Raw genomic sequence first — 24,184 nt, 5'->3', positions numbered from 1 at the left:
TTTAACATCCCACAAGTCGCGTTATAACGTCCTATGTGGTTGGTCCCGACCAATTTCTCATTAACCTAATGCTATTTTATAAACAATCGATATAACGCCCTTCCGATATAACAACCGTTTTCTCATACCGTTGGAGGGTCGTTATATAGAGCTTTGACTGTAGCTCTGAAACGGCCATCTGGGTGGTGGTACCCACTGATAATAAGTAACAATAGTAATAATAACAACTTCGGTTAATTTACTGCGTGTAGACATGATGCATTTGCACTAACTTATATGTCCGTAAATTTTCCTGCAGTCTGAGGCCTTAGCCCTGAATTTTTATTAAGTATTTATTCTTCTTCTTCTTCTTATTATTATTTTTTTTTTTAAGAATAAATTGTATTGTATTATTATTCGGATATTTTGCTTGTAAAGGAGTGCAGTTGTTATTGCTAGAAATTAGAAAATGTTGAGCGTTATTCTTGCGTATTTAGTAAAAGTATTTTCTGTACAAAGTAAATGATTTGTTACCAGGAACAACATTGCGAGTTATATCAACCAACACAAAACATGTTGGTGCTACATTTTAACGTTATGGACATCCACAAGTGTGTAGAGTATATTGTTTGTTTATTTTAAGAGTTGTCACTTTTCTGCGTGACTACTCCATTCTCGAATGTAGCCACTGTCTTGATAGTAGGACCACAGGGAAAATAGATTGCACTGTTGTAATTATTAAACAGTAACCCAGCGAAGTGAATCCGCTGTGCTGCTAAAGCCTTCAGTAATGTCTCCTTATCAGTCCATATCTCGTCTGCCCAAGAGCAAGCGAGACTTCCACGGCTTTTACACAAATAAATCACCATAGCTGACAAAGCAAGTGAACAAGGTAATGTTTCCGTAATGTGCCATGTCTCCGGGTTCTTTATTGACGTCACCCTTCCTTATTAACTTAAGAGTGCATTGGATGCCAACCAATGAGGTGAAAGTAGCGTAACTAAAACCAGTTAGTGGCATATGTACCTTGGGGCTGTTGGTACGTGGTTTAAATATCGCTTGAATCAAAAGACGGGATCGCTATAATGAATTAATGCGGACTGTATATAATGTGACATCGTATCTTGTACACGCTTCGGTGTAAAGCGTACATGTCACAAATGATTGAACACTTAAGGAACTGCTTCTCAGCTTCCAGCAACATCCGTTTATCGAATATCGAGATCTACCTGAAAGATCCGAAACACTTCCGCTAGAAGATATTCACACGGACATTTAATTAAACGTTTACTTCAAAATGGGCCATCTGTAGCCTACTATCCTTTCACTGTATGTACTATATATAGCTCTTGTTTCCTTGATCTCAAGTTGTATTGCATTGCCTGTACATCCCTTTACGTTTTGGCATTGTTTCTAGTATAAAAATGACATAGGGCGCGAAGATAAAGCAACCAACTTAATCTAAAAAATATATAGATAGGAAGAGAGTTGGAGATTGTTGTAAAAACACATGATTAGTACCGTCCGAAAATCAATAGAACATTACGGTCTGTCTGGAATATATACATACAGTATATGCTTGTTTACTCTAAGCTAGAAGACAAGAATAAACTAGTTTAGCTCATAATCGAAAGGCTAGGTGATTCTCGATATTTGATTCTAGATAAAGCACAAATGCTCTAGAGAAATTATTGAAAATTTTATATATAGAAATATAAAAAGAATATTGCCATTTATGTTTATATCAATGTGTCTAAACTATAATTTGCAAAGGTATCCTTTTCTAATTGTGTATTACCAGTAATAGCTAGGCCAGGAAATTGGCTACAATGTTAGCTATTCATCATATTTTTACAATATTATTTAACGCTTACTGGTAAAAAATCAGCTGTCCGGACGAACAACTTCACAAATTAAATACAATTATGTACAATTATAACAGCCATCTATGGATTATGGATTAATGGATTAAATTAAACATTGGGGGAAAAGTAAGAGACAATAAGTGTTAAATAAAGCGAAGAAAGAAAAACGATAGCAATAGTACCTTATTTTCAATAACGTAATACACATTCGAAAATATGATCAATTGATAACAGTGTAGACACTTTCCTGGCCTATCTATTACTTGGTAAAATTAATAAGCAACGAATATCTTAGCTAATTGTGATTCAGATACATTGAATGTTGCCTCTCACAACATACTTTCAATGTATGTTATTCATAAGTGGCAGTGTTTTTGTTTATATTTGTATACATAAATTTTTAGTAATTTTATCTTCTAAGGAGTTTCTGTTTTATCTAGACTCAATTTATACAAAAGTAAAGTTTTTTTCTTGCTTTGTAAGCTTAAATAAACGCGTGCGTGTAGTTTAGGTAGATAAGGAACCTTGTATAAACGAGAAAGAGAGAACAAAGAAAAGTTGCTATGTAAATGAAAAACCAAGGTCATTAAAATGACTGAAATGCAATGGAGTCTGAAATCAACGAACCAGACATCAGTTTATCGAAATGATGGGCAGTGTCCACTGAACAAGGCACCGTACAGAACCCAGCTATGTTATGTTACTAGGTCCCGTACGAACAAAAATCCTGGCGAACTCTCATAGGATAACGGTCAGTAAAAACACTTTAATTAACTGGCTACTGCACAATTTATTATTATCATCTCTTCTTCTGATGGGTTTTCCTATCTCGCGACTGGTGCTAGTTGCAGGTGTGTTAGATGTTTACGATATGTCCGGTTACGATTATTGGTCAAGGAACTGCTTGACTATCCTACATGTGTTCAGGATCACGGCTTTCTGGAGTTCCATTTAGGTGTTCTCTGGGAGACCTATTGCTGCTAGGTTCTTATGACATCATGCCGGTGATTTAATTGATCATTACTTGTTCCATTTGACACATCTCTTTGACTTCCTGATCTTTTCCTGGTAAGTTTTCTGGTGTTGCTGTGTCGATCACGTAGGTAGCCATTGCCTTCTTGTCGATGAGGTCTAGTCTGTTGTGCGGAATCGTCTTGTCCGTTATTAGAGCGGTTCCCAGTATAGTTTGTGAGTAGGGATCTCTAGTACAGACTGAGGTTCATACTTATAATACGGTACACTTTCTTTGATCAACTGGTATTTTTGCGCGAGTCTCTGATGTATTATCATGGCGACTTGGTCGTGTCTATGAGTATACTCCGTTTGAATGATAACCTTCCTCCCGCGGTGATGTGCTGGATTGTTTTTGGGGCCAGGTGGCATTGTCGACATGTGTCATCTGTTATTCCGGGGTCCTTAGCAATGTATTTCCTTTGGTTCCTAGTGTTGATTGCCTGGTCTTGGAATGCGAGCCCTCTTATCTATGTAGTCTTATATTTAGATTAATGTAGTATCCGTCATGAAGTGCCTTCTTCGCATATTTTAATAATAATTATTATTATTACTTTTTCTCCTTACGGGATTTTTTCCACCTCGTGACGGGTACTGGTACCAAGTGCATGAGATGGTTGGTTCTGTCCGGTTACTATGATTATTACTATTGGTCGAGGAACTCTGACTACCGTAGAGGTGTTCAGGAGCGTGGATTTTTGGAGTTTCACGTTGTTGTTATTGTTATTATTATTATTTTGTAACCTCTAGCCTACACAGAGTGCTGAGACACGCAGAGTACACAACGCGAAGATGGGGGGGGGGGACTCCTGGGGCCGCTAGATAATGAATGCTTTATCCTTTGAGCAAACTAGTGCCTTTTCGTTTCTGGTGTGAAGTGATGCAACCATATTTTTTTAACTACTTAACAATATAAGCAGTATTTGTTGGCAATAAGAAAGTTTGATTGTAAGCGCTAGATGTAACGTTGTAATAATGTATTTTTATGAAACCTCCCCTCCAAAAGTTCAGTGGCTCTTGAGAGATGCTGTTCTGGAGGTTGCCAGTGTTGGGCACTGGCAACCTCCAGAAAACTCGTGAGGAAAATATCAGGAAGTACACGAACCTAAGACAGGCGATCAAAGAGATGTTGCATATGCAACAAGTAACGACCATACCAATCATCGTGTCAACCACCGGTATGGTGCCAAAGACTCTACATAACAACCTAGCAGCAATAGGTTTCCCAGCGAATTCCTACAAGGAACTCCAGAAAGTCGCAATCCTGAACACCTGTAGGATAGTCGGAGTTCCTCGACCAACAGTAACACTAGGCATAACCACTCTGTGTACTTGGTAGCAATACCCGTCATGAGGTGGAACCCCAAATCAGGGAGAAATAATATAAGTGTAATAATAATAATAATAATAATAATAATAATAATAATGTGTCCTAAATGTTTTCAGCAAATCATTTATTTCCTTTTTCTCTGAGCATCTTTGCTATGCAGTTTTGTAAGAAAGCCGTCATACTGTCTGCTTTCGGTTAGTGTTCAGTGACCTACCGGGCGTACAATCACCGTAACCAAGAATATCGAAGACCAACTTTTAAAAACGGTAGTTCGCAAAAAATTCTGTGGGGATTCGGGGGAAAAAAAAAAAAATGATAATGGCGTTTCTTTCACTTTCTTAGTTTTACAGTTCTTGTCATTATTTTTCTCCTAGTTTCCTAGAAAGTTTTCTTCTTGTGTATTAAAATATTTACGAAAGAAATTGGGACTGTTCTCATTTTATGAGAAAACCATGCCCAATCACGATTTGAATTGTGTGTTACAGGCATTGTGACCGTGCATTCTACAGTTATATCGTTATTCATTAAATTAAAGAATGTGAATCAAGTGCTCTTCTTTATGACTTGCTTTAAATTGTAATAGGGGGGCTGTCTGTAAGTAAGTAAGCAAAAGGCAAGGCAAGCGAAGGCTTCCCGCTTTTATGTTTTTGATTAATTCTGGAACCCATCGACTGCATGTTACAGTCTGTTTCAGCTAGAACATGCTTTGTCCACAAAATTCCGAATAATTATAATTCCATGAAATTCTTCTTGGGACCAAGTGTCCAGTCTGGTCAACATTTCGAAAAGTCACTGTCATCGAGGGAAGCTTTCTATGGATACAAGACATATACATTATTTGAAATGTCTTGAACGATGTATCGAGTTATATTAGGAACTGCAAGTGCCTGCTATGAACTCAGTATTTTACAGAGTTCAAAAGAATAAAATAAAATATTAACCCGTAGCTGAGACTATGTATATCAACCGAGACATCTGCCTTGGGCAGAAGATTTGGAAGTAAATGTCCTTTACTTCCCTTGGAACGAGGCCACTAATATGGAAATGACTGCATCTCACAGGCAGCTCTCAAGGGCGGCAAAATGTACACCGAAACTTTTTTTCGTTTTGGGAGGAGCGGGACAGCAATCTTTTGTTTGTATCTAGGAGCGTGATACTGCCTTGGAATAATTATTGTTCAAATTATCAACTGATTTAACAGGTAAAGATTCGGATATGTCAGTGTGTAGGCCTCACCTGTTTTCAGGAAACTTTTCAGTGTGGCAAAACGATCAACCTGAATTGCTGGTCATGGGGGATGAGGAGAGATGATATTTGATATGCTATGTTTAATAAATTACCGTGGCCGGCAGCTGTTATTTTTTATTACTCTATTAGCGTAGGATTTATAATTATTGTGGATAAGAATCTTTGATTAGGGTGTGTATCCAGGTTGACTGCGACCGTAGAGTAATGTACTTGCGCACAGATACGCGCATTCCGTGATCGAGCCACGCACGCTGCCACGAAAAATGCGAAGTCGTACGATTTTTGCGCTGATTTATCTATTGCTATGATATGATACACAGATACAAATTTATTATTATTTATTTTCTTAGAATACAAAATTCCAATCGGTGCTTACGCTACCAACAAGGCTTTTTGGTTTGTATAATTCCTTTTTAATTTTTATAGTTTTATGTCTGTGGTCCAAAAAGGTGAAGCATATTGAAAGTTGCTGTTATTGGATTTTAAGGCGCATCAGCGTCTTCGGGTATGTTGCGCCAGTGTATTGTGTTTTGTACAAGTGTGCGTCTAGTGGCCAATTTGCATGTTGTTTGGGCTCAAAAACAGATCCTGTAGATCTCGGACGGAGGGAGTAGAGTCCTCTCCCCCCCCCCCCACTGTGAGATTGGCTAACAGTTTCTGTTAAAAGTTGCATCTTTAAGAATTTCTCCTGTGTCCAAAGATTTAAACCCAGACCTCTCCAAACGAGCAACAAGTGTCGAAATCAGTATATTGTTAAGGATCGGCGGGGAATCTATAGCTTTAAATTTATGATCCTACGTTATTGATGAATCAGTAAAATTTTGATTCTTTAAAATCTTTAGGGTCGACGTTATTTACGTGAATGAGGGGCAGTTTGATATAGAAAACAGTTCTGTCGCAGTGATTTCAGTAATTCAATAGAAATTAAGATTCACCAAAAAGTAAAGTTTACTTTAGGTTGCTGAACTTGACGGATTTCATTATTCTTGATAGTTATTCTGTGTTACATACGTTTTTCTTCTCCCCCCCCCGCCTGCATTCCGCTAAATAGTTTCAGTTTTATGGACTAAAGGCAGGATAACTATGCATTTATAAAGAAACCTGTTATGGAGAGGAGAATATAACAATTTCCTGGAATTAATAGCGGAGAAAAAAAGTTATGACCGTAGTTTTTATACATTAAGATCAAATTAATGCTGTGCTACTTCGTGTTGTTTGTTCAATGTAATGACATGGGCTTTATCAAATCTTGCCCAAAACGATACTGTTTGTACAGGGGAATACATATAATTGAGTCGAGGAACGCGTGAATCGACAGGTGTTTCCTAGTGGTCATCGTCAAACTTCCGTCAGCTATAAGATACCCTGTTTTCGGAATACAATTATTAGTGTTTAATATACGTTAAGGTTGAGCAGATGGTTTGATCGCCTTTGGCCCCACTGTCATTAACTCCGCGTTTAAAGTACTGGGACGCGTGTTAGAAATACAGTAGGGATTTACAAATCTATCATCAAGATTATTGATAGTCCTCATTTAACAAATGTCTACTTATATATCAAACTTGGCCGCCTATAGACTCAGCCAATGGCTGTTGACTGTCAGATGTAAGATTTAGTGCTTTTTTTTCTCTCTCTCTCCCTGCTTCCCTTTAAAAAACTGCGCGGGCATTGTTTGTTGAGGTGCTTCATTAACAATATATACAATCGGTTTGGGATGCGATCTTTCTTTCTGTCCTTTTTCTTTTTATTTCCTCTATTTATACATAATACATTGATTGTACAAATCTTTGTGTCGGGAAATGAATAAAGTGTGCCTAGAGTTATTAACAGTGAAGGAACTAAGAATACAGCTGGCAGTATTCATTATGCTCCTTTTGTTAAATTCTGGTTTGGAGAGTGGAATGTTTAGGATGGAATCCCTTTAACGAATAGGTAAATAAAGCTCGATAAAGCATTCAGGAATGATATTCATACAAAGCTTATTTCTTTCCCAGGATTAAAAAGAAAATTTAATTGCCTTTCTTATTTTGTAGATTCTGTCAGTGAATAAAATAACCCCGCCCCCTTTCTCTTAGAGAGAGATTTACTAGTTTGCGTTTAGCAACCATTTAGTTTACTTGGTTGAAGCAAGTGACGAACTCTTTAGGCAAGAAATATGTTTAAAAAAATAATAATAAAATCAAATCAATATAATTATAAATCAGTCCGAGTTAGCCAGATTTCGGTAACTGGAATGGGTTAAAACGGAAGGAATAAATTTTAATACGAATGAAACAGGAAAATCTAAATATCCAATTGAGTGACAGTATCAGCATATACCAAGAGCTTTTTAAGAACGAAACGTTGAATTTGTGTTTTCTTCTATTTCCTATTAATGAAGAAAGAAAAGTAGAAGTCCCAAGCCAGTGCTTTTCATCGTATACTGTGTAGCGAATATTGGTCTAGTGGTTATTATTTATTTATTTTTTTTTTTTTTTTGCCAAAAACCGAAACTGAATTTTTTTCTCAATTAATTTGTTTTTAAATCTTCGTTTTAAAATTCTCTCCAAAATAAAGCTAGAGAGAGAGAGAAAACGAATAATAGGCCTTGGCCGACGGTGAGATATCAAGGCTCTTGTTGAACAAATAAATAAATGTATTTATTTATTTGTTCTCAAAAACAAGAACAAGCTGGAGCAATAACCTATCTATGGAAATACAGTATGTAGGCAGACTTTAACAGCGGACTTGGATACGTAGGCTAAATCCTGGATGTACGTGAACATGTACTAGAGATATTAGACAAGTAAAATATTTTCAAGTAATCACAACTGTACTCCTTGTTTATACTCAATGTTTTATACCTGATATTAAATTCACTTCTTCAAACAGTAATTAGCTTTGGTTCTATCCAAGCCTTCTTACATCATACATTCTAACTGGCCAGTTAGCATGTATGATGTAAGATATGACGGCTCTTTGAATGCTCGTCTTCTTCAATTCAATCTAGCTACGTCAGATGCCTGTTTCTGCGGCGCCTCTGAAGACTGGAGTCATGTCTTATTCTTTTGCCCAATTTACCAAGATTTAAGACAAACATTATCTAGAACAGTACACAATTTCTCTCCTGGAAATGATGGGATTTTTGCCTGCTTGTACCCAGAATTGGGCTTCCTGGGTACGCGCACTGCTGGCATCCACTGCTATTACACTTTCTCCAGTGGATGCGGGATTCTTTGTGGTATTTGTCGCCATACGTAATTATAGGAGACTGTTGCACCCATAGGATTTACTCTTCTTCCTATGGGTGCTGGAAATGTTACATTTAGTTCAGTACGTGTATAGTTGGGCCCGCTTCCTCATAGCGTGAACGGGTACTGGGAAGCAGCATTCCTGGTGATCGCTGCTTCCTGGTAGCAAAGCGGCCAGAAACAACTAAAGAACACACATACTATGCAAACATAGCACTACACTCATTTCTGGCCATTGTACAGAGTTCTGTATATCATCACAGAGAATCATGACAGAGATGAACTAATGTTTAAAGGCTGCCTTACGTGAGACACAACATGTGTCCACAACTGTACTCCTACATAAAACGACTCTTCTAATTAATATTTTATGCACATTTTTGCTATTAGAAGTCAATGCTTTTATATGAGTATTATCTACACACACACACACACACACACACACACACACACACACACACACACACACACACACACACACACACACACACACACACACGTGTGTGTGTGTGTGTGTGTTTTGGACTTTCTGTAAATATAACCTTTCATTCCAGCAGTTGAGCAGTTTCATTGTATAACACACAAAATATGTCTGTACATACCTAGCATAATCAAACAAATGAACTTCCTTTTTCTGAAACTTGCACTGACTTTATCTAAGTAATGTTGTTAAGAAGGCAAAATGTAGTTTACTATAAATCTGTAAGAGTACTAGTATTTGTCTTCCCTGTGTCCGTAGTAATTAGAGTTTATCCATGCTAGACATGTTTATTTTTTAGATAGCGCTTTCATTGAAGATGTCTCAGTTGTTGGGACCCTTTTCAGTGCAATGAAGAATTGTACCAATGCGGATACACACTATAATGGAGACAAAAATTCTATAGGCTGTTGAAGATCATTTGTGAACTGCCTTCTCTCCCATTCCGTGTACCTTTCGCCAACATTATTCGTGGTACTGACTGCTTACGTAAACACTGGACCAACAGTTTTGTTGATGAGACAATGTGGGGTTGTAGCGTATATGCGTCGCTGAATAGCTAGTGAGTGACCTTGACCTGCTTAGGGAAATTTTCTCTAATATAATTGTGTGATGTACATCCGTGAGCCTTGAAAAAGAACCAACTAATGCTCCGTAATTTTAAGTAACTTCTGGATCTTATCTATCTGGATCAAAGAAGCTTACTCACGTCTTTCAAATTGGTACAGTGCGTAGCTGAGATGGATGTGTCAGTTGACAGCAGATTTATCAGATAATAATCTGATAATTTATTATTAATGTGATAAATCGTTGCGAATTGCACAAGATAATCATATATGACCCTGAATACTGGTTAGTTTAAAAGTCTTGAAAGTCTTATATCTTGGTTTTTTTTTTTTTTTTTTGTTAGGACCTATTTTCAACCAATAAAACTGCACTCAAACTCAATTCTTTCCACAAAACCTACTTTCGGTTACGAAATTTGCTTGAACTAAACAAGGACCACTTATATATGCCTTGTAACTTAAAGAAAATATATGTAAAAACTGAAAGCCCAAAAATTCTACGTGCATTTATTTTTAATTTAAATTGTGATCCGTTCATTTTCAAGTTGTTTTAATGTGCCGAAAGTAACTTTAAACAAGGTCTTTTCAAAATTGAATATTCTGACCACGTACTTCATTTATAATTTTGGAAACTAAAATAAGGGAAGTGGGGTGGTAAGATAAAACTGGAAGGGAGGTAAAGATACAAAAAGATTTAGGAACACCTGAATTAGAGGGAGTTGGAAAATAAAAGATTATTTTGGAAAAGATCATCTCCAAGTTTACTTCTTAAATTTTTCTATGCATATTAAAGTTATTGCAACTGCATTTTAGTCCTTCTCTCACGAAAAGGACTTAACTGCAGTCATGAAATAAAATTGAACTGATTAGAAACTTATTGAAACCAAGATACAGAACCGCTGCACCTATGGCAGTGATCACTGCCTGTAATATTAACCTTTGGGTCAACAGCAATGTACTATAGTTACAGTCTAAATAGTGCCAAGTAAGATTTATTTTATTTAAATTATGCTAATATGCATTATGATATTCGACAGACCGAAACCGGATAAATGGTCGCTCTATTACTGTGATAAGCACATGTCTAAGTAAAGTCAATGATTCATACTTTTAAGAAATAAGACAGGAAAATTTGTTCTTCTTTATATGGAATCACTAAAGTTAAAATGATATAGGAGAATATATTAGAGATATTTATTTATTTTAATTAGGGATTCACAGATAAAAACTATCTTGGTTACTGCTAGATTTTTTGTTTTAATTTATGAAACAAGAAAGGTATTTATATGGAACAGTATAAACAACATGCTGAGGAATAGTATAATGATAATATATAGTTTGATTCGGCAAACAACAACTTATAAAGTTTTCATAGCTAATTTATTTCGTCTTCATAAAAGAACAGAACACACCTCTGTTTGCTTAATGAAACGCTGTTGAAAATGCGAATTCTCAAAGGAAAAGACTGATACGATCGCTATCCTTCCACGTAGAAAGGCAAAAACCAAGTTCGAGTACCGAGATGGGAAGAACTTCTAAGGGCTTTTCTTTTCTTTCTGTTTTTTTTTTTTTTTTCTTTCTTTTTTCTTTTAAGACCTGTCGTAGCCAAGTTTTTAGAAATTCAGATATTTTAATATCTCACTTTCTTACACATGATAATCTGCATGTTATTCAAATGCAAATACTTATGCAACACGCATATATTATTATTATTATTATTATTTCTACATGAGGGGGGTTCCACCCCGTGACGGGCATTGATACCAAGTACACAGGGTGGTTGTTATTGTCTGGTGTTACTGTTGGTCGAGGAGCTCTCTGACTACCTATAGGTGTTCAGGATTGTGACTTTCTAGAGTTCCTGCTATGTGTTCTCTGGGAGACCTATTTCTGCTAGGCTGTTATGTATGGTCTTTGGCACAATGCCAGTGGTTGACACAATGATCGGGATGGTCGTTATGTCTGGTGTTACTGTTATTGTTATTTTGGTTTTTAGGAGCATTAGCAACTAAGGCCATATTGCTCCGGGGATATGCGGTGATAATTCCCTGACCTTTCTGCATCCTCCGTATTTGGTGGTCATGGGCTCGAACCCCGGTCTAATCAAGCAGCGTGTGCTACGCACTGCTGCTCCTGCCCACCTGGCTACGGAGGCGCCCTGGTGTTACTGTTGGTCGAGGAACTCTCTGACTATCCTACAGGTGTTCATGATTGCGACTTTCTGGAGTTCCTTGTAGGTGTTCGCTGGGAGACCTATTGCTGCTAGGCTGTTATGTAGGGTCTTTGGTACCATACCTGTAGCTGACACGATGATCGGGATGATCGTCACTTGTTGCATATACCACATTTCTTTGATCTCCTGTCTTAGGTTCGTGTACTTCCTGATTTTTTTCCCCATGGGTTTTCTGCAGGTTGCCAGGGTTGAGTACCGCTATGTCAATCAGATAGGTAGCCTTTTCCTTCTTGTCCACAAGGGTTATGTCCGGTCTGTTGTGCGGGATTGTCTTATCCGTTATTATGGCGCGGTCCCAGTACAGCTTGTGGGTTCGGGTCTCTAGTACTGCCTGGGGTTCGTACTTTTAGTACGGTACACTTTCTTCGATCAACTGGTATTTCCTTGCTAGCTTCTGATGCATTATGCTGGCTACCTTTTCGTGTCTATGAGTGTACTCAGTCTGGGTGATCACCTAATATCCCGCGGTGATGTGTTGGATCGTTTCTGAGGTCAGGTGGCATCGTCGACATGTGTCATCGGACACTCCGGGCTGCTTGACGATATATTTTCTATAGTTCCTGGTGTTGATTCCTGGTCTTGGATGGCGAGCATGAATCCTTCAGTCTCGGGGAAGAGCGTTCCGCTCGTGAGCCATTCATTGGAAGCAGTTTTATCTATGTAATCTTGATGGAGATCATTGTAGTGTCTGCCATGGAGTGTCTTCTCTGCCCATCTTTCTAGCTTCGTTTGTGCCTCCTGATTGGGAGGAGACTCCTTGCTTAGGTTGAGTGGGGTATACTGCTTATTATTATTATTATTAATAAAGGAAATACACATTTAAAATAAATCGAGAAGTGTTATATTTTATTATAGAAAATGAAAAAAAAAAAGTGTAACAAGCGACACTGTAATTGTTGTAAGTAATGTGACATGTTATACTACATTAGTTTTTGTATTTTTTTTTTAAATTTACAAGTTAATAAATGTTAATAAATTTCTGAAAAAAAAAAAAAAAAAAAAAGAAGTTGACTTTTGTGGGCCTCAGGCATGGCGGCAATGCCTCCCTCGAATATACAAGATATACATTGCCAATCCCAAAATTTTCATAAAATTACGACTAAAAAAGATATTCATAAATGGACGTCCGGTTTAAGAGGCAAACATTTAACTGCAATCTAAGCTCAGGGACGACGAAATTTTTAATAGTATTACTGGGATCTTTCCTTGTAGCAAGGGTGCTGTTACTCCTATTCTCTCGAGTCCTGGGCAGTTTGTCGGTGAAGCTAACAATGTTATAACTATGGCTTTCACAATTTTCCTTGTATTGAAATATCAATGATGCTGTTCATAGGAAACTTCGGTTTGCAGTACAGGACTTTAATTTAGTAAAGAGGATTGTGTATTTTAAAGTAACTTTTATTAGGTACATTTGTTTGCTGTTGCAGGATATAATTATATAGTCTCCCATATACTGATTAGCACTAAAGCTAGGACTTTCATAATTTTTGATCAAAGAAAAGTGCATAGGGCCTGAAATCCTGGTATGAAAAGTGTAATCAAAAGAATAAATTCTTAACGTTCAGTATAATTAATAAGTAAATGAAATTGTAGAAACTGCAGTTTAAAATTATTCATTACTGGTACTGCGTTTAGGAAATTGCCCATCTCATTAATCTAGATTATAGATCGTAAAACACTTTGCCGTATTTGTGTTAAGTAACCGTCACACACAAGTAAATATTAAACAATAATACAAACAGCTGAATTGCTCACATGCTACTTTTTTAAATGTTCATTATTTTATTTTTTTTTTTTTTTTAGTTCAGGTGTTGCTAACGAAGACGCACCTGTGTAACCCGAACACACCCGTCACTATACATGTGAGGATTTGTCACTTCCTCTGATAAACCTAACATCTTGTAACGGCAAAAATCTGTTAAAGCAACAACAACAAGGACGAGCGTCAAAAAAGAAAACAAAATAAAAAAAATAAGGGCTATTTTTCTTGTTCTCACCTGTACTCTTGATTCTGGGAGGTTAATCTTCAGGGCAACCTCTTCTCGCATAAAGATGTCCGGATAGCGGGTCTTGCTGAACAGTGCCTCCAAGACATCCAGCTGTGCCCGGGTGAACGTTGTTCTCTCTCGACGTTGTTTCCTAGGAGGCGCTGCTGGTGCTGCAAAAGATTCACTGCTGTCAGTGAAGCTACAATTGACCACTCACTTGGTGTGGTGAGCGGATTAATACTTCGTTGTTCCTAGGCTTAATCCAATAATTACAGACAAGAATGTGTTTTACATCTCTCTCTCTCTCTCTCTCTCTCTCTCTCTCTCTCTCTCGACACACACACACACACACACACACACACACACACACACACACACACACACACACACACACGAATAATGCTAGCGCTTTAGATACACGTGTACGTGTAAATAACCTACTGAAATGCTGCTTCTGTGTTGACAGGCGCTGTTACTGGTGAAAAGAGTAAGAAGAAAATGACAAGAAAAAACCCATAATAAATGATTCATAACTCTTAATTGTTAGCACAGTGACAGTTAATCCTTCAAAGAAAGTAATTTGATACCGGTAGAGATTTTTTTTTTTTTTTTACCTTTTAATCCTCGGGTTAGCCATACTGGGTTTTCATTAGAGTTCACCAATAACTTCTCCACATCTCTCACTAATTCCCTTTAAATATAGTTTTACTGTATGAATTTTTAACAAGCTATGCAGGGCGTGCGTGTTTCGTATTGTGAACAAGTGGCTGTGGTTCTAGTCAAAGAGGAAAGAACTGCTAGAAGCAGTGAGGACATTAAAATTTTATTCCGTAATTATTTTAGCCGATCTTGTACAAATTTAATCAAACATTTCAGCGTAACATTTAGTTGCCTAGATTAAGAAAGAAATATTTCTTTTCTTTGTAAGGAGTTTCTCCCCCTAACTGAGTATAATAAAACTATATTCAGTAAAGTAACAGATAAAATATAAAAACTAATTGGAAAGGCAAGCCAGCTGCAACATATCGTTACAAGCACACAATTATTATGTATTGTGTGTAGTTCTTTTCTATCAAAATATTTAGTTTCTTTTGTACCAGATTTCTCTAAATCTTTATCAATAGTTAATAAAGTGATGTAGGGAATGAACAGCTTGTAATTCCAAGGAGAGAAGCAGTCTTACCTTAAGCACATTTTAACATATTAATTCTATAATAGCAGCACATATTATTTTCTAGATATAATGGTGTCCTTACTTAGACTTATTAAATTTCTTTATCTGGCCTTCTTTAACAAGCATAATGTAGTTGAATTCCATACCGACATACGTGTTCATCCTTCCTCCATCCGTCACGGTTTTCTTTTTCCAGCAACTAATAATGGTATCACGACATGCAGGTAACTACGTATGATTTCAACAGAATTAAACATAATTCTGTTGGAACCATTTCACCTTAGCCATGACTACTCAAGGGTATGCCCCTAATTCAATCGTCGCATCACTGGTATTATCTTTTAGCCTTCCCTCCCCTCCCTTTCCCCTCTTCACTTTTTTTTTTTAGCTAAGAATTTTGTTGTATTCATATTTAATGCATCCTAAGAGCTCACCTATCACATAAGTTTAGAAATATATTTATTTATCTTTCTCGTTTTTCATTATTATTTAATTTTTTTTTCTTTTCAGAAAAGGCACAAAGAAACTGATAAAAATAAATTTTCTGTTTATACTCCGGGAAGACCACACGGTCAGAAGAGTTCACAAGACAGAGAGAAAATACAAGAAACAGCGCAGTATTTGGTAGCCACGGGCTTAAACCCCGGTCACTCAAACCACGTGTACTTATGCACCCTCAAGTCTGAACTGCTCTCGTTTTGGTAATGAAATCGCCCATTTTTCTTCCTCCACATTTTGTTTCTATTTCTCAGACATATTGGAAATAAATCTTATGTGTTTTCCTGCAAGTAACTGTATCTTTAGCATGCTCTAAATTAATAAGTTAAATTAATTGAAGTTTCATACTGCATTTCTCAAGCGCGAGACTGCATAAGCACACGTGCTTTGAATGAACGTGGTTCAACCTCGCGTGACTGCTAAATACGGTGCTGTTTCTTGTATTCTCTCTCAATCTTGTGAACTCCTCTGACCATGTGGTTGTCAGGGAGTATAAACAGAATATATATATATATATATTCGGTTTATTGTTTATATTCTTTTGTTTATATATGTTTATATGTATATATTCACCGAGCGCTATGTTAGTGCTCGTTGTATAAATTTACTGTCTAAATTTGCATTGAGTCATTCATCACTCAATGAAATATCGACTTTTCATTTATATCCCCCACCCCGACTGAGCTATTGAGGTATGGTACTGCAGTAATTAGATGCGACGTTCTTGAAGAATGATGTCACAGTATATATTTATCAATGCAGAGACATTTTCCGGCTCACCTAGCGATCCACATCTGTTTCGTCATCATCTAAGGTTCGGTGACTGACCGCGTCCATCTCGACCAGTTGCATTTGTTTTGTTTATTCTGTGTTCTGCACGATCACACATTAATCTGTCTAATATGTCAGATTCCTTTACGCCTCGTTCATCTAGAATTTTGACATCTCTTTCTCTCGATTTTTCCTTTAAATTTTGTTATTGTTCCTTACAGCTTTTTCGGGTATTGCCCTGATGGCGAGCCCCAGAATATCCGGGAATCAACTAGCAGAAAGAGAAGTTTTAGCGTTTAAATTTTGTGGCGAAGGTAATTACGAAGATTTTTTTCTTTTCTTAATGATAGCCCAGTATCGAATTATTATTAATTGTTTTTGTTAGTTGTTTCATGTTTTTTTTTTTTTTTTTTTTTTTTTTGTGGGTTTTTCGTCATTTAAAACAGGCAAACACATCGTAGAATGTTGCAATTTACAGATATGGTATACTGATTACCTCATGACCTTAGTTATCTCGTTGTTTGAATTGTTTAAAATTTACAAATCTTATATGGGAGAGAGAGAGAACTGTTTCGTCATTATATCTCCCTCCCTGCTTTGGGATTTGAGATTATGTATATAATATGTCTGTACTCATCATGTGTCCATGGTCCGATCGTACTTCCATATCAGATGTGATAGCACAGTTGCAGAAACATTGCTGCTGACTTGAACTTGGTAAACCGCGAATTATCACAATTCAGGGCAGTTGGCAGCAGAATTCAGCAGTTTGTTAATGCAGAATGGTGAGATATTAGTGCAAACATCTTCAGAGACCGGCAATATTCTCAAGATGTGTGCACTACTGGGACAATTGAGTGGAAAAGTGAAACGACGTAATGAGAGTAAGGGCAGCAGTGGTCCTGTGTTTTCCCATTTAGTTCTATCCACCCCACCGTTAGTCTAAGTGTTTTACCAACATGTCACTTGGTATGGCATGTTATGGATTAAATACACTAAATTAAATAAATATTGTAGTTTTTATTTATTTATTTCCTTTTGAGACATGGGCTAGTGGAAATGTGCTAGTGGAGGATTTTATGGAGTTGGAAAACGTATTTGGTTTGCATTCCGTTTTCTGCTGCTCGTGCCGTTATGTGTGTTCGTTATTATTATTTATTTATTTGTTTGTTTGTTTGTTTGTTTTATACTGGATATTCTGCGAACCCAGCTAAACTTCATAAGTTTTGTTATAATTCGGTAATGTTGAGCTGAAAACGTTATAAAATTGTAAATTACAGACATGGTTGTTGTTGGACAGTGAGTAAATGAACTGGAACTCATCTTATTTTTACTAAATTCATGTCAGGAATTCAGCAAAAATTTGCAGACGACAGAAGACCATTTGTTTTTAATCAGAGAGGTTCTGATCATCGAGAGGTATTTTGCGTTAAATAGGATGCCATGTGTTCCAAACTGGGCGGTGCCGTGTTTGAACAACGTGGCGACGGGCATTTTGAACATTATCTATTATAACTTACATGAATATGACTCTAATTACTTTAAAGGGGCGGTGGAGGTCAGCTTATACATTGAATATTATTAAACCGGATTTTCAAGCAAGGCAAAAAATATATTCAATTCGACTTATACGCCGAAATACAGTGTACTACTCATAACTCTGCAACGATTAAGAATGAAGTACGTGTATACAGTACTTAATATGCGAGAGCCTTTGAAAAGTTCATGGCTTGAGTATGAAGGGTTTATTTGAGAAGTCTGGTATATGTTAATTTTAAACATAAGCGTAGTCAACGTAGCCCTCTTTGGAGTCAATACACTCTTGCTATCGACGATTGCGTTGATTCCAACTGGAAAGAGTATTTTCTCTTGGGCCTGCAGGAATGCCACCACGGCATCAGTGACGTCACTGTCGGTGAGAAAATGGATGTCAGCCAGGTATTTTTTCAAATTACGAAATAGGGGAAATTCAATAGCGCTAGATCTGATGAATATGGGAGAAGGCCCAAGGTTTCAAAGCGGCACCCATAGCAATGACAGACTTGTGAGCAGGCTCGTTGTCCTTGCGGAACCAGACTCATTTGCTGAGTTTTTCAGGGCGTTTTCCCGCAAACGCCTCACAAGGTCTGCCAAATATTCCCCTGTGACTGGCTGGCCTTTCCAAATTTCCCTTACATCCTCCGTCGCTCTGTCTATACCTCCTTTCCTTTACCCTCTCCGGTACATCCTGTACTCCCTGTACCCTATTATTATTTTATTATTTTATTTTTTAATTGGTCTCTTTCCAGGAAGCTCAGGCGACCTGGAGGAGAGTACCGGAGGCGCCTTCCCCCAACACTATGCACACTATGGCCTTTCTGAAGGTAATCCACTAGCAATACTCCATCAGCATCCCAAAAAACTGATGCCATCACCTTGGCAGCAGAAAGAATCGACTTGGCTTTTTTTTTTGGAGGGGAAGAAGAGCTGTGTTTCCAATGTTTGGACTGCTCCTTTGTCTCATCAATGGTCAGAAACTTTGCAAGGAAATTATCTGGATCTCCTTGAGACGATGCAAATGTTCACTTGACAACGCTTGTGCATTTTTTATCTGCTTTCAAAAACTTTGGGATCCGTCGTGCTGACACCTTTTTCATAGCGACAATCTTTGTTATTATGTGGTATACACGTTCATTTGAGATGCGCAAGACTCTGGAGTGTACGGAACTGTGAATACTCGATCACCAATAATCAGATCATGCACACTTTCAACAACTTCTGGAGTGATGGACGTTGCAGGTCTTCCACGACGTGGGTCACCTGCCGGGCTTCCCCTTCCTCGTTTAAACCATGGAAGGGGAAGAGGCATTCTCTTCCAGTGTTGTAACCGTATCGTCATGAATTGACTTTGGTTTTAGTCCCTTCCCCCCCCCCCCAAAAATATTGGATGCTCTACGGTGATTGATTTTGGCCATCTTTCCTCATTCACACAATTTTATTGACTTCAAGACCTGTAATTAAAAAAAAGACATTACTGAAACTGCATGAAGTTAGTGGGTTACTATTTCACCTGTTATATATTAAGTATAGAAATTTTTTAACACTATCCTTTCGTACTCAGGCTTTTTAACTTTTTAAACCTCTGTCATAGCCCACAGAAGCTTGCTCGTTATATAAATTGTGTATACAGAGTGTATGCACAAAGCTAATTTTATACTAATTTTGAATATTTCTTAATGGGATGATCAAATGTTTTCGTTATTTAATTATATTTTTTCTGCCTCCTTGTTACCTCTTAGTCTTATAGTTAAATTTGATTCATTTCCTTTCATTAATGCATATAGTTGATAAATAAATAGAGATTATTGCTTCCCGTGTTTTAAAATTTATGTATAATAAAAGCGCATTTTTATACTGTAAAACAAAGAATGTCTGTTCATAATCGTTGTTTTGAAATGCTACGAGTAACTAATCTTTAAAAAATTAACCGGATGTTTTACAGTATGTCATAAATCCAGTATCTATATATGAGTTTATTTCCTTGACATAACGTTAACGTGAGTGAAATGACGAAATCAGACTTAGGCACGAAAAGATAGTTACTCTTGCGTAAAGTACGAACTTCATGCGTACCACCGCTCAACCAAATTGCGTCTCAAATGAATGGATCTCCGCCCACAGAGTACTACGACTAGCCAATGATATAAATAAACAGTATCTTATCTTCTGGTTGGTTGACAGTTTCCAGTTCGTTCAAGCATTTAGCGAAACTACAGAAGTTGAACAAAATAGTGCTTAGCTGTTAAAAACGCGAAATTTTTAAGGACTGGAAGTATAATTAATTGCATATCACGTTAGAGTATAAATAAACGACAATCTAAACGTTAATTTATTTATTTATTTTTTTTTTTTTTAACGTGTGGCAGTTCATGGCTATGCCACTTGCTGCTCTCATTGGAAAGATCTAAGTTCAGTTCCATCGTTGACATTCTGAAGGCTTTTTTCGTTGGGAATTGAGTTAGCCAGCATTACATTACGTGGAGTGTTAATTTTGGAACTCTCTGATTATTATTATTCAGTAAATAAATAAATTACATGAGCCCCTACACAACATTTATATGCTAGGAGGGAAATACCGACGATTGTATATAACCATATCAGTATAACATCTTACATACATGCATGCATGTATTTAAAATGTACACTCTACATTCGTAAACTTGTCAAAATGTTACAGTAAGATTTTCATTCCATATAACATCCTTATTTGGACATCTATTATAGCTTTTCTTTTAATATCTACAACACATCTATTATATTAGTTCATTACGCAATGGCTGTTTTAGAACTAGATTAGTAGGAGGATTCTTCAAAACCCATCTCTATAACCTTTCTCTTCGCATTCTCTTCGAAGACGAATGTTCATGCAAATCTGTGTGTGTGTGTGTGTGTGTGTGTGTGTCGGGATGTTACACAAACAGCCCAGTTGAGCAAGAGAGGGACGGATTTCCGTTGTTTGCTAGTTTGTAATTGTTCTTAGATTGCTTGATGAGTTTGTAATAAATTTATATATTTATTACAAACCGGTATAAATTTAACGGGAGTGACGCCGTTCCTCTCGAATTCATGGTTGAATATAAGAATCAATGGGGTTGTTTCTAAAGCCGTTCTTTTTGCTACATGTTTCATGTTTATGAAACGTATTGCCGGCACAAAGCATTCAACAATTAGTTGCTCCGTGTTTCTGAAAACTAGTGTCCACAACAAAGATTTGTAGATCTGCTAGTTAGTTGACATTTGGACGGCACATGGGGTGCGAAGTAATAATAGCTACTGCGGCATTCCTTGTTATTAGTGAAGGCAATGAAAGGAAGAAGCTGAAGCGGAACTGCTGGGTACGACCTTTAAAAAAAAAAAGATTCATCAAGGAGGGACGCAGCTCATGACCGATTTGAAACTTGACGATCAATTAATTGTTGGTAGCCACCTGAAAAACTTCCGAGTGTCAGGCTCCGATTTGGAAAAATTACTAAACAAAATTGGGCTGATTATCTCATCCTCTCGTTTCCTGGGCCAGTGAAGATACTGGTGTTCCTCTAGATGAGTGTCGTTGGGAAGGATAGATTTATGATCCACTCATCTCTCAAGACGGAAGTAATGGACGTTCATAACCATGAATAATTTTGTGCAGGATAGTCGTATTTTCCTAGATTGGCTTCCAACAAAAGTTTGATATCATATGATAAAATATATTTGAAGAATTACATAATAATAATCCTTAGTTACTGTCTTTGCAGTCACTGAAAAAGTGGTAATGAAGTACCACGAAACGTTTGACTCCTTTATGTATATATTTCCAGTTAGGAATAGTGCCAACGTAGGGGTTTGAGTGCTTCATTGTCTTCAAACAACACAATTGACCTACGCACCATTCACTCAAGGAATAATTCAGAACATAGTCAAATTGTTGAACACAATACTAGACTATTTACTACAATACATCATTGTTTTCAATCGAATGGAAAATAATCAAAATTCAACTGTCAACAAGACGCGACTAGTAATAATCGAACACAACAGAGAAACATCCGGTGACAGTTCCCACCTGTCGCCGTTTCTTGCCATTTTCTCTTTGAAGTTTACCTCTCAAGATGGAAACACGCAACAAGAGGGAACATTCGGCAGCTAGCAACGGAAACATAAACATCTAGCAACATGAGTCACCTAGTAGCAACTTTATTTTTGAAACCTGTTGCAAGGTCGAAACTTTGACACTTGTTGCTTTGACACTGTGTGGAGAGGCCTGAAAAGAGAGTAAAGCCGCCTGATGGCGAAGTTTCCAGCTATTCGATCGAGTCATCTTAATATTTAGTACTTCAGCCCAATGTACTGCTTCAGATATTTTGGTGGGGCCGATACCCAAATCTGTGATGTATTGTAACTCTATATATATTTTGTGACCAATTTTATATTTATAAATCCAGCCAGCTCTTGTCGAACAATCAAAAGAACAGCAAGAGATTTATTCTTTGCTTCCTATAATGGTGCTGAAAGGAAAGGTTCCCATACCAAGCCGAGATCTTTGTGATTATATATGTTGCTATTCTTCGCCGAGCTGTCAATCGGCCTCTAATTATTAGGCACAATAGCATACACGCGTAATGCGCTTATTGTCTTCACTATGTCCGTGTAATAACCAGAGACGGACTGGTCATGACTTACCGGGGAAACCCCGGGAAGCCGGAGGCCTATGTGGTTTTGGCCATAAATTAGTATTATGAGATACATACAAGTTTTACCCGGTAAGCATTTTTGACCCAGTTCGCCTCTGGTAATAACTCAGCTCTTAGTGGATGGATTTTTATGAAGTTTCATATTTGGAGCTTTTAAAAAGATTTGTCGGGCCATCCCAAATTTCATTAAAATCGGACTATTAGAAATCCGGCAATTAAACTGCTCTGCATTTTGAAAAAACGCCACTTTTGTAATCATTTTCTGATGCTTATTTAAAAAAAGGACTATCGTTTGTTTCCATCGCTTCAGGTTTCTTCAAAAATCAAGAAAGAAAATTTCAATTTTCACAAAAAATTTTAATAATTTTAGTTCAATTTATGCACTGAAATTATAACAAAATTACTTTTATCAAGACTTTTATAATTTGAATACATGTTTAAAACGCTATTAAAAAGGGCAGTATTAAAAGGTTCTCTAAACAATCAAATTTTCGTTTGACCCATCATAGAAGGAGCTGCAAGAAAATCAGAGAAACTTGATTTTTTTTGCAGATCCTTCTACTCTACAGTTCCTCTTCAGCATCCAGAAATAGTAAGCCATCATGCTGACATTCCACCTCCCCTGGTACCTCTTCTTCGTGTTCTTTAATGTCCTGATGAAACCTCTCATCCTGCTCTTCACTAAAACCTAAATTATCTGGAAAGTAGTCGATGTGGGAGTGTAAAAAATGTACCTTGACACTCATGTTGTAGCGCAGCTTCTTGAAATTTGCCAACATATTTTCAACTACTGTATATTCTTGTAGTCTGGATCCTTGTTGTACCCTATGAAATTCTCAACAACAGACCTGAAGCTAAACCATGCCTGTATTTCTCTTTTATTGATAATTACTTGAAAATCTCGGTCCCTCATCAGTTTGCGAATTTGAGGTCCAACAAAAATACCTTGTTTTAGCTTCTCTTCGGTGATCAATGGAAATTCAGTACAAAGGTAGTTGAAGCAGGGACCTTCCTGAGGCAAAGCCTTCACAAATTGTTTCATCCACTCCCCAGACTGATGTGCAACGGTGAAAGGATAGTGGCTTTATGAACTATGTTCTTTGATCCAGGTAACAAACTACTCCCTTTGGCCAGACCTTAACATAAACAGTGCTTATTCCTTACCCGCCAAATCATGGGAATTGCAAATGGAATAGCCTTATTTTTACCATATTTCCACAATCTCAATGCTTCAATATAGGTTGGCAAAATTTATGTGGAGTTCATTTTTTCTCTTGGTGACCCAGTTTTACTCCAAAATGAGCACAATACACTTTTTTTTTTTTTACAAATTCTGTAATGTCTTGTCTTTGTCGCTACGTAACTTCCACAAATATAAAAAAATAAGTTCGGATTGTTCAAACACTTGCGTGGTCACTTTACTCACTTTTCAGCACAAGTTTGATTCGATAACCTCAAAAATAAACTGAGCTCGCACTGATAAACACTGCTGCCTTAAGTGATGTGAAAAAAATGGTACATGATTGGAGAAAAAAAAAAAAAAAAGAGAACATTTCTGAAATCAGAAATGTTCTTTATTAATGCACATTATTTAACTTGTT

General features: G+C 37.1%; 1 protein-coding gene across 2 annotated transcripts in view; it reads right to left on the bottom strand.

Annotated features, from left to right (window-relative positions):
• Positions 1-24,184, bottom strand: part of LOC150084743 (homeobox protein OTX2-like) — a 193,360-nt gene that overhangs the window by 3,544 nt on the left and 165,632 nt on the right. For both annotated transcript variants that reach the window (XM_090375479.1, XM_090375478.1), the window contains one exon: positions 13,938-14,098. In XM_090375479.1, coding sequence (XP_090231605.1) covers positions 13,938-14,098 — 161 coding nt within the window. The remainder of the gene's footprint in view (positions 1-13,937; positions 14,099-24,184) is intronic.

Source organism: Mastigoproctus giganteus, chromosome 6 (genome assembly GCF_048544385.1).
Source record: "Mastigoproctus giganteus isolate SK-2022 chromosome 6, ASM4854438v1, whole genome shotgun sequence".
Taxonomy (NCBI): domain Eukaryota; kingdom Metazoa; phylum Arthropoda; class Arachnida; order Uropygi; family Thelyphonidae; genus Mastigoproctus; species Mastigoproctus giganteus.
The sequence above is the reverse complement of the archived record's forward strand: the minus strand, read 5'-3'. Positions and strand labels throughout refer to the sequence as shown.